This window comes from Phasianus colchicus, chromosome 8 (genome assembly GCF_987193195.1).
Source record: "Phasianus colchicus chromosome 8, bPhaCol1.hap1.1, whole genome shotgun sequence".
NCBI lineage: Eukaryota > Metazoa > Chordata > Aves > Galliformes > Phasianidae > Phasianus > Phasianus colchicus.
The window spans coordinates 20,629,703-20,641,718 of record NC_143443.1 but is presented as its reverse complement, the minus strand read 5'-3'; the positions used below and the strand labels follow the sequence as shown (position 1 = coordinate 20,641,718).

The window sequence follows — 12,016 nt, the reverse complement described above, 5'->3', positions numbered from 1 at the left end:
AGATGTCATAATATCCTTGATAATTACTTTTATTGTTGTGGTTATTGAAACCTGTTTTCTGCTTTAGAACACTTGGTTTTCAGAGGAACTTCTCCCAGGAGCCTTGTAGAGAGAGAACATTTGTTTAATGATTCTAATTTTCGCTTTTATCATTTTCAAACCACTGATTTTGAATAATAGAGAATACTTTTTGTTTTTCTTCTCAAGAGCAATGCAGAAGGAAAAGCAGCCTAGAAACAAAACTAAGACAAATCCTATAACCTCATTTGTCAAATCACCAGACTTCTCTGAAAGTCAGCTTTCATTTTATTGACAAATTTACTCTTTTCAAATTGTGCTTATCTCAAGAAGAAAGTGGCTTTTTGCTGGGTGAATTCTCTCTGCAACGATGCATAGCACATTCCTACACGTATCAGTTTAAAGAGTTAATGTATTTGAGTTTGGATGAAAGTAATTCTGTGCCACTGTCCTTACTTGGTCAGAATTCACATGGAAAGTGATGTGATTTTATCAAAGTACAAATTGAATGGTTGGCAATGGTAATTTTGGGCAGGATTAGCACTTCTGACATTTGTGTGGTTACAGTCAGGGTGATATTTGTTTTCCTTCTGTCTTTCTATGAATTCTGTTTATTTTCTGAAAGCCAATACTGAATTTCTGCTTAGAGAAGACTGATGGCAGCAGCTCGACATTTATAACACATTGTGTATCAGCAAATCATTTGTATGAATGATGAAATAAAATCTAAAAAATAAGCACCTTTTAATTTTAGCTTTACAAGTAATATGGTAAATAAGCAGATCGTTTTGCTCTTGTTGCTAGGAAGTACTGCATGTCGCACAAGGACTGTGTTTAGTAGAACATAGAAATGTGGAAAAAATATGAAAGATTACAGTAATTAACACTGGCCTTCCAGCAGAATTTTTAATGTTTTTATTGATGAAAGTATCTTTTCATTTTTCATTAAAGTGAGCTCCTTGTTTTTCATTTTCAAAAAATCACAAATCAGTCTCATGCTCATATATCAAACACAAACATAATACAGTTCAATAAAGAAAAGATCAGCAAAAATCCAGGTTTTCAAGACTATCTTGGAACTTTCATGTACACACAAACACGCATTCACAGGGGTTTTACCTACTTAAACTTGTTTTACCTACTTGGACTTTGTTTATTCAGCATAGACAAATTAAAGATATGTGAAAATTCTAAGTTTTATACTAATAATAATTGAGTGCTTATTTGTTGATGCAAGAACTCCATAGTAAAATCTTGTAAATGTTCTTTTTTGAAAAAAAGCAAAATGAACAATTTCTTCAGATAGCATTTTTTCAAGAGCTTTTGATGTGCTGGGGCTGAATAATTCCCTAAAGCAGTGATTCTGTATTTTTCTCCCCTTCTTTTGTTAGAGAAGATGAGGGATTTTCTTCCCATGCGTATCAGAAATGAAGTCAACCTGTGAGTCCTCTTTTAATGCTTGCCAGAGGTTATCTTGTTTTGATTAATAGAAGCAATGTTTGCTCTTTAAAAGATTATCTGCTTAGATTGTTTATCAAAAGGATAAACGAATCTGTCAACTCCAGCGTTAGACAACTTGCAAATGAATAGTGAAGGTCTTTCCCATTTTCTCCTGCAGTTTTAGCTACAACTTGACATGGCAGCACACAAAGAATATTGCAACTTGCTGCAGAGGCAGCTGATTCTCTACTTTTATTGAGAATTATGTCCTGCCTTAACTCTAAGAAGGAAATCTGTGATTTTGGCCTGAAAGCAGTTTCATTCTGCAAATTAATCCCAAGACCTGGTCTTTCTTTGAAGCGCAGAAAGATAGCATCTGTTTCCTGAGGGAGACAACTGAAAGCTGGAGGACTTGTAGATGGGAGTGATAGGAAGTTTCACAGCAGAAACCAGCAAACAGAGCAATGCAGATCAGTTCCTGGCATGAAAAATTGTGAAAGTTACAGACAGGAAAAAGAAACAAACAGTCCAGGAAAAAAAAGGCTAGATTAGTACGGAGGGAGAGAGAGTGTAGGAGGAGACTTTTGTGCGGGGTGTAAATCATGGGTGGGAGGGTAGTGCAGCTGAGTGGGGATCCTGGATCTTCTGTGACAGAACGCAGGAGGCTGGAAGAGGGAAAGATGAAAGATCAGATTCTGGAGGGGTGACGTATATCAACAGTCAGTGTGTGCAAGGATGCGAATTATGGATGTATTTATAGGTGTAAAAATATTCCACAGAAATAAGTTATATTTCCACTTGCTCATTATTTATATCCACACTTGAGCCATGAGGTATGAGCCTTTACAGTTCTGCTTGGCTGTGCTCCTCTCCTTGGATATCAGCAGTGCTCTGCTGCAGTGGCTTCTTTCTTGGGCTTTAAAAACAGAATGCTTTTTTAGTTCTTTCATTTTAACAAAGACTTAAAAATACTAGTCTGCAATTCAGTTTTTGAAACAGCAAGAGTTTGTTTAGTTTGTATTTCCTTCCAAGTGCAGCAGTAATGGTGGCTGATCATATTTAGCACTGTGACTTCAGTGATCTTAGCTTCCATGATAAGATTTTCTTCTGAGAGTTTGGTTTTCTTGTTAAAATGAAGCTGTCTTTCGAAGATGCTGCAATAGAGCATGGTGCTGTCCCTCAGTTTCATTGAAAATGCACTGAAAATGCATTAGCTTTCTGCTGGTCTTGATCAATGGGCAGTGAGTAAAATGAAATTTGGATGATACATTTCCAGCAGTTTCAGGGAGTCTAGCAGTGCACTGTGGATAAGTCCTCTTGCATCTGCTCCCTTCATTGTTCAGGGCCTTGTTCTTAGATGTGGGAAGCAGTAAGAAGCAGCAGTGAGGAGAGCTATGCCTAGGCATGGCAGTTCTGGGACAATATGCAGTGTAGCCCTGTTGAAAGTGTGAATATGGAGAGTTTTTGTTGTTGGTATTGCAATGGAGAAGGTAAACTCTTAAGGATTCCTTTCAAGCATTCAAAATCTCATCAGCAAGCAGTGCACTGGGGAATAGCTCATCTTCAACCATATATTCTTCCTTCTACCTCAGTTGCTACTTGACTGGTAGTCCTTATGGTGTTATGCTTTCCTTTGCTATAATATTGATAGATAATAATGAAGTGTCTGTAACTGTAGTTGCCAAACAATGTTGAATCTGTAAAGCATCAGTATTTCTGTGACATTAGATTAACCATACCAGTCTTGTCTCATGTGCTTTGTGATCTCCTGCAGCCAAGCCTAGTTCTACAGAGCTACCCATGCTGAGCTCAGTCCTGCCCAGAACCTGGTGCCACTGATGGTGGGGGCTTGTTGGCAGTGGGGATACTTTAACTGCCCCCTGGGAGCAGATTGTTCAGCCATGAGGCTGTTGTTTTATCTGACAAGGATCCAGCTTCTGTGATCTTAAGACTGTAAGATGCAGCACTATAAGTGAGGCTGTTTGCAAGATTCCATTCAAAAGCATGTAGCTAATACGAAGTAGAATGCCAGCACAGGCTCAGCCTGTACACCCTGGCTGTAGCATGAGGCACAGGAGAGGCTGACACAACAGCACTTCTCTGCTTCTCTGCCTGGCTGCTCATCCTGCCTGGGAGGTGTATGAATTGCAAAGGAGTCTTTGGGGGCAAATGGATGGAAAGAGATTTTCTGTTGTGAGTTCCTTATCCTCTTCTTTCTTTTTTTCTGCTTCTGATGGTGACAGTTCAGTTCATATACGCAAATGTGCAACTTCTATGATATCAGATGAGCACTGTTTTTATTTTTACACATGCTTAAATTCTGTTATAAAGTTAAAAACAGTCCAAATGAGCTTTCAAGAGCTTTTTCTTACTAAAGAAGGCAGAACTGTTCTGCATAAAATGAAGTGGAAAACAAAACTGGAGAAGAACTGAAGCCCCATGTAGAACTAAAGCTACTGAAAGAAAGCCTAGAAACTCACAGCGATTCAACCCCTGCCCAAAACAGGATCGACACAGCAATATGGTGTTCTTAACTGTCTTTTTCTCTGATCTTTCTTGCAGGAGTTTCAGTGACAGATTTCTTGATATCTGTACTGTCCTTGGAGTTGCATCTGTTCTGTACTGTCTAACTGGAATTTTTCTTACAGCAAATTAAGTCCATTACTTTTTTCTTTGCAGTCTATGCACAGAAATGATTACTCCTTGGCTCTTTCCGAAGTGTTTAAGTACTTGACAATTTCTCAACAGGTTCTGTTAGCCCAACGACTTTATTTAGGTCTGGTGTAATTTATCTTCCAACCTTTTGTGAACTATATGAAGAAAAGGCATTTTTCTGTCTTTTTTGATCATAGATTTTATGTAAAAAGAATATAGCCAGGGAAAAATCATGTAGCATATTTTGTTTGCTACAAGGGAATGAATTGTAATCAGTCAGTATGAACATTTTGATTTAGAGAACAGAAGGGAGATGTGCACCATGTGCGAAATGAGAATACGTTGATATGAAAAAAGTCAAGTTACAAAGTAGATCTGGAGTGTATAATCCATTATGTGAACAAAAAACCTCTAAAGGTATAAGCAACACTGAAAAATAAACTCTTTCTTCCTGGGAAGAAATATACTAATATGACTGTTTATATATTTAAGTAATTTTCGAAAAATTATTGTTCAGAGTGCCCATTCTAAACTTATCAAGTCAGAAGACTCATACTCACTATTTTGGAATTATTGTGTTGATATTTCAGGCTTCCCACATGGTCTTACAAAGCTTGGCTTCTTCCATCTTAGGAAAAGTTTTATTTTTCTGGGGATGTTGCTGTTAGGATATTATAAAACTACCATGAATCTTTTGTAATAATGGATAAAACATGCATACTTCCAAATATATGCATTTTCCCAGAAGAATGAAAAATATTTTGTAATTTTGCACTTTGCACAGTGAGTTCAGATGAGTTGTATTTTACAGTAAGAGGAATGTGAAGAAATGCACTAACTGCATGGGTTTTGCTATATCATTGTACATTATTTCTTGAGCCAAGAGACTCCCACTGCCTCAGTCTCTACTACAGACTCTGACATGGAGGTGAAGTAGAGTCAAAATGATCCTTTGGGCATGACTTGCAGGTATTTGCAGCAGGTGTTTGGATAAGTCAAGAAGCGAGCACATTTTGACAGGAGCTTGACAATCTTCGAAGATCCCGTTACCCGCTGTAGTTTTATAGATGTATAAGGAAGGAATGTATTAGGTTGTTTAAATATGAAGTAATTTCAAAATACTATAATGCTGAGTAAATGAATGAGCGGCTTAAAAGAGCAGCGGGAACAAGTTGTCTTACTTTTGCACAGCCCGATCCAAGAGTTAAAGGAGAAACCTAATAAATTTTTTATTTGTTTTGTTTCAGAACGTCAAGCGTGTACATCTATGGCTGGCTCCAGTGTCCTTCCCTCCAACGTGGCTGGTATCAGCAAGGAGCTCATTGACCTGCAGCACCTCATTCAGTTCCCAGAGGAGGTTGCCAGCATTCTCACTGAACAGGAGCAGGAGCTCTACCGGAAAGTCTTACCCATTGACTACCTCTGCTTCTTGACCAGGGATTTGGGTAACGCTGAGTGTCAAAGCAAGCTTCCTTGTATTAAAGCTTCCATATCTGCTACTATTCTTTCTTCCCCAAATGGTGAACGTAATGCTGTAGAAGATCTCGTGACGAGATTTAATGAGGTAAGACAAAACCTTTAAATTACTTTTTTGTAAGTTTTGTTACCTGGTATGTGACTTAGTCATTGTTTTTGTGTGTTGGTTTGTTTTGGTTCGTTTTTTATCCCTCAGAGAAGAGGGATAAAAGAGAGAAGAGCTGTAAGGACAGTTTTTTAACATGTAAATTAACAGTGAGTTTAAGTAATTTCCACTGAGGAAATATGGCCAATTTGCTCAGTGAGTCTGGAAAACTGCAACCTAAGCTTGTGTTGCATGTGGCAAAGGAAACGGGAAGAAAACAGTTGCAGACATACATTTCTTTATTCTGACTGAGTGGGGTTATCTTTCAGTCAGTTTATTATTTTGCTGAGGAGCAGTTCTATTTATTTGTTTTGGGTTTTTGTAGACTAAGCACGATCTTAGGAGCCAGGACAGAAGTATTATAAACTACAAATTTCTGTGTTCTGTATAACGTAACTACGCTAACCTGCAATGTTTACTTATTTATGGTATTGCTGTGTGTGTTTTGAAGGACAGTATATAAGTGTTGTTCTTTGTCATGACACGGTTGCATGAATCAAATCCTGAACTGTTTACTAGAACTTTTCTTTCTTTTTCCTTATTTTTAGTAAGGTGATCTCTTGATAAACTCAATAGAAATCTGAAATAAGGAAATGAAAACAACCCAAGCATGCTAAGAAAACAAAAACAAACTCACAAACCACACACACACACACACACAAAAAAAAAAAACCTGACCTAACACACAGAAAAATCTGAATAAAACCTCAGGTCTCACTGGTTTCAGCTGCAGTAAAATTGAGTAATTTCCTTCTTTTTGTTGTGTGAACCACATACAATATTAACTTTTTAAATTCATAGTAATTGAGTAAAATGAAGATGGCTTTGACTTCTACTTTTTTAGTTTCTTATCCAGGGCATCCTTCCTCTTAAATAAGAGATAAAAATTGTGCAGTATCAAGAAGAGAGCACAAAATTAAGTAGATAGAGCAGAAGATGTAAGAACTTCATGTTTGGTGAACACCAAAGAATCACAGGCTGAACATTTAGCATTTTGATGTATTCCTGCTTCTTGCATGTTCCCTAGATACAGGAACTAAAATATTGTAAATATGTTGTCTTCTGGCACCTAATTCCATTATAGGAACATAAATAAAAATTGCAACTATAATATTTGGTCTTCAGACAGAGCCTAAAAATTATTTACATTAGCTATGATTGCTGTATTTTAGAAAATACTGTATCTGGTGCATAGCTGGAGAAGAAATCCAGCTTCTGCTCAGCCCTTCTCACTGTGATATTTCTCTTACTGTGATCACCATAGTAAGGGCAGCAGGAGAACGGTGAAGTTGTCAATTTCCCATGTGCTTGGTGAGGCACGGTGCCAGAAGAGTTGGTTGGGGCATTTCGCAGTTTGCTGCATATGGGAGATTGACCTTTGTGTGTTCCGACACTGAAACAGTCAACAGGATTGGAGATCAAATACGTGGTTAAGAAGTTTTGTCAGAAATGACTGAGATTGTTCCGTATCAAAATGAAGTTTAACTTCAAAGTTGTCTCTTAGTAAGATGTTCAGTATCTTTTAATTTAAGAGGGTTGTGAGTTTGCAATTTTTGTGGCTTAGCATTACTCATCTGTTGATTTTGCAGGACAGTTTTTCACAGCATTTCATTGAATTCCTGAGTATATGACGCATAAATCACGTAATATTTAGTATATTAAAATATTTTAAGAGTAGAATAACCTATTTAAACATAGATGTTATATGTTTAAATAGAGTTATTGTAAAATATTTACTGTTTCTAATAAATCAGTATTTTCTATCTGTTTTATCTTATGGCGGAGTGTATCAGTTGCCACAGCCAATCACAGGCGTGGACTTCCAGAATGTCTTTGTTTATAAATGGCAAGAAAATTCTTGTGCAAAGAGTCATGCTTTTGTTGGCAAAAGTCAGTGAGTGCCTGCTGATTATTTTGGCATTGCCTATAGAAATACTGAAGTGTACTTATAATGTGGGAGCCAGAATGAATTTTGAGATGACAGGCTTCTGACACATAATGGGAAAAAATCATTTAATGCCATTGTTCTTTTCAATGAGCAATTATAGCTTATAGGGAATTTTTTCATGTAGTAATATGCTTTTTAGTCATTTTCCTGGTATACATTAATGAGAATGTGCTTGTAACACTTTTAGAATGACACTCAGTAGTTGCTGTTTTGTGATGTGGATGAATTTTGTTATTGTTTAATAGAACAAACACTGACATTTGTATGGAAGCTTTCACTGAGCACTGGAGCACTATTATATAACAAATCAATAATTAAAAGTAATGAATATTCTAAATAATTGAAATACCATTTAAAAAATGAGTTTTGGTTGGTATCTTACTAAGGTCAATTTTACCAGCATTCCTTATTGCTTAAATTCCAGTAGCCAGTGACAGAATGTGAGGATGTGGCACAATTTCTTTACCGTGAGAATAGTCAAACACTGGTACAACCTTTCTAAAGAACTGCTTGGTGTCCCCTGGCTGCCAGTGTTCAGAGGCATTTGGATAATGCCCTCAATAACATCCTTTAACTTTTGGTTAGCCCTGAAGAGGTCAAGCAGTCAACTACTGTATGCTGTTCATTTTTCGTGGCTCTTATCTGGGTGTTATTTCAATAAACTTCTTGGAGTTTTTTGGGCATAAATGACAGTATTTAGACCTCAATAGTGTCTAAAAGGAATGGGAAAAAGACTTATGCAGGAAAAGGTGTTTATGGTGGGTGGTCAACCTTAAATGTTTGGCATGGAAATGGTCTATGAGAATGCAGAACAAAATCAGAAGTAAGTTGCCCTCTGCAAGTAGGTAAAATTGGCACTTAAAGACAAATGCATACTAAAGAACTGCTGTTATTTTTCCAATTCCACTCTCATTTGTGGAATAGCGTAGTAGTGTAAGAGTGGACACAGTGTCTAAGACTAGAGGAAGACTGTAACAAACCTTTTCTTTTGCTTTATTTGCCGGATAAGGTGTTTTGACTTAAAGTATTGGAAGTGATTCACCTACCATATTAGTACTGATGATCCGTCAGAAACAATTTCCAAAGGTACGGGTCTTTTTTTCTCTAGAAAGGGAAGACAGACGTTGGAGCTCTTGTCCACTACAGTGTTTCACTATCAAGACTGATAGGAAAAAAGCTTGTAGTAGTAAGTAGCGGAGAGACACTGAAGATGGATAGCTCAGATTAAAGCTGCTGTCAAACAGTCCATGAATAGTAGCACAAACACTGTGGCTGGCAAATACTGTATTGTTGAGGCTGGAAAACAGAAACTGCCCTTAGAGAGCAGGGTGGCTTAGACTTGACATAGTTACTGGAGGACATTCAGACATTATGTATTTCCTCTTGTTTTATCCTGTGTTTCCAAGTAACAATTTTTTTCATGTGTTAATTGAGGTGACTGCCATGACAAGGGGCTTGAACTCTCAATGACTTGTTTCAAAAATATGTTGGGAGAAAGTGGATGCTGTGTGAAATCAACACAAAATACAATCACTTTCAAAGATAGATATATTTTCTGTTTACATTTCATCTATATTCTTAAAATTTGAGCTAATTCCAGCTCTCAAGTTTGTTATTTCATGGGATAATAAAATATTCACAGGAAAAAAAAAATCTTATAATCAGCAAAGTTGCAGTTCGTTTTCAGGATTTACTGTCTCTGATGAAGCTTCAGAAGTGTTGAAGTTAATATGACATCTGATGCTAAAAATTTCTGTTGTTTGTATACATATATGTATAGTGTGTATAGACTTCCCTAGAAGTGGTAGATGATAAGTCACGTTAGAGATTCCCACTGAAGTTTAAATGACTTCTGTGATGCTGCTATAGAAAGACTGATCGCTACTGTTTAAGATATAGTTGGAAAAGTTAAATTAAAAATAATGAAAGAATTAGAGGACTTTTCAACATGTGGTGAACTACGCAGTATTTGGAAAGGGAAAAGTTAAAAACAAAGGATAACCACAGAAGGAAAAGAGATGCAGATGAAAAGTACTACAAAATCACTATCATTACATGCTGCGCTGCAAAATGAATCTAGATGACTTTGTAATAATATGATCTGTTTACTGAGGACGAGAGAAGAACCAAAGGAAATGAGGCCATGTTCATAATACATTTGCCATGTACATATTTCAGTTAATGAAGAGCAAATAAATAGGTTTCTCTGCTTAGGAAAAAAAAAAGCACCCATGTGTTCTGCAATTAACAAGGTGCTAATTCACATGTGCAGAACAGATCCAATCAGTTGCTTTGGTGGGGTAATGCAGTAATGTGGCATCAAACACTGAAAACCAGGCAAGGAATTTTGTTGAATTTAGGAAAAGAAAAAAAAAAAAGAAAGAAAATTATGTTGTGTTGACCTGCATCTACAGCTATTTTATGGCAGCACATTCATGGATGTCTAAATGTGGACAAAACAGAACATTTGCTTATTGGAAATATTTTGTTGTAACACTAGGATCAAAAAGATGCCTTTCTTCAGTCATTCCTTAATTCTGAAGTTCAGATTAGACTTAACAAATACACAAAGCCCAAAGACAAGTTAAAAAACTATTAGGAAAACGTTTAACTGATACTCTTTCGCACTTGAGATACGTTCTTCAGCTTCTGTTGTGCTTCCAATGGTCATTTGGGTTTTCTGGGGTGCGAGGTTTTAATCATTGTAATCTCAGCTATTGTAGTCTTTCTGTACAGTGTAGCAAGCATAACAAAAAATCCTTGTAGTATTTCAAAATGCACTTAAAAGAGAAAGTGGACATATGGAAAGTGACTTTGTTTTTTACTTAATGTTTGGTAGGAAAATTGGGCATTAAAATTCGCAGTAATGGGTAGCTTTACAAAGCTGCTGTATGTTGAGGCTGTTGGATTCTCCAATTCTGTACACATAACAGTAGTATACTTTTTTGCTCCAGTAGAGAACCACGCTCTGTGTTATCTGTCTGTTGTGTTACAAAGTGTGGCATTTCAGTAGACCAAGGCATACTTCTAAAAGAATTACAGACAACTGAAGAGGATATGCCAGACTGCAAGGAGAGAAGAGGGGGAGGGGAAGGGTGCCCTAAAGAGCTTGCAAATGGCTGAAAAGTTCTGTGTGAGAGAAGAATGTGGATCTGAGTGCATCAGTTGCTCATCTTCAGATCTGTAAGAGAGCTTTCAAGGATTAATGGTTTTTAAAGATAACATGAGCTCAAAAGAGACACCTCTTCAGTTAAGTACTGCTTATCAATTTTCAGATTTTTTTCAACGACTACCAGAAGTTTAATTTCCATGGATATATAAAAGCTGTGGGATGAAACTATTAAAGGCATTCTGCAGTTAGCAGGATGCTGGTAGCTAGTGAGTGATGAGGAGAATGGCAGCTAAGTGGGTTTTAAGACCCAGATAATTGTAACAAGATACTTTATATTCTGTCTTGTTGCCTGATCTGTCTTTCCCTTCTGCATTTAGTTCTTCCGATTCCTGTGCATTGCTGTGTATTTTTCATCCCACATGCCTTGTGGTCCTTAGATCCTTACTCAGGATTTACCTTGAACATATCCCACACTCCTCCTGGGCACCCGTTGGTTGTTTTATTTTATATCCTTGCCCTCCTGGTCTGTTGCACATTCATGGTTTTTACTCCCAGCCACTCTTCAGCCTCCCTCCAGCAAAGCAACCAGAGAAGCACAACTTCAATTTACATGCTGTAAGCATGTATGCTTGCAAACATGCTAAAGAATTTCAAGCATTGCTTTATATTAACGTATTTTGTAACTTTTGACCTCAGCTTCAGGTAATAGAAAGCATTAAAAAATTAGAATAAAGCATTTAATATTCCGTGCTGAGATGCAGCTTGCTCAATACATAAAGTTATTTTTTGGGAAGATTATGTTGCCAAGAAGCATAACTAAAAAGGTAAAAAATATATAAATGACTCCAGTGCAACACTGCTACTGAGGTGGTCTCAGCACTCACTAAGACACTCCTGTGTTGAGCCAATGTAATAAAACATCTGGCTATTAGTCAAAATGAGTGATAATGATAGTCCCATTTTTAGGGGGTTAAATCTGTAACTTTTCTTCACTGTCATATTAAAGATGATTTTAAACCCTTACTAGGAAAGCAGACACATATCATTTTACTGAAATTATGGAATGCAAATAAATATTATGCTGTGTCTCTTAGTTCAGCATTGCTTTGCAATTCCTAAATGGGTTTGCATAATACTTTTAAAAAGATTTTGTTTGTACAAATATCAAACTGTTTCCAGTCCTTGTTTGGAGTACTGTTCGATCAGATTTAAAATGGTAAAT

At 36.8% G+C, this 12,016-nt stretch overlaps 1 protein-coding gene across 4 annotated transcripts in view; it reads left to right on the top strand.

Moving 5' to 3' along the window:
* PLCE1 (phospholipase C epsilon 1) overlaps positions 1-12,016 on the top strand; it is a 145,854-nt gene that overhangs the window by 88,561 nt on the left and 45,277 nt on the right. For all 4 annotated transcript variants that reach the window (XM_090145214.1, XM_090145215.1, XM_090145213.1 and 1 more), the window contains exon 5: positions 5,361-5,677. In XM_090145214.1, coding sequence (XP_090001340.1) covers positions 5,361-5,677 — 317 coding nt within the window. The remainder of the gene's footprint in view (positions 1-5,360; positions 5,678-12,016) is intronic.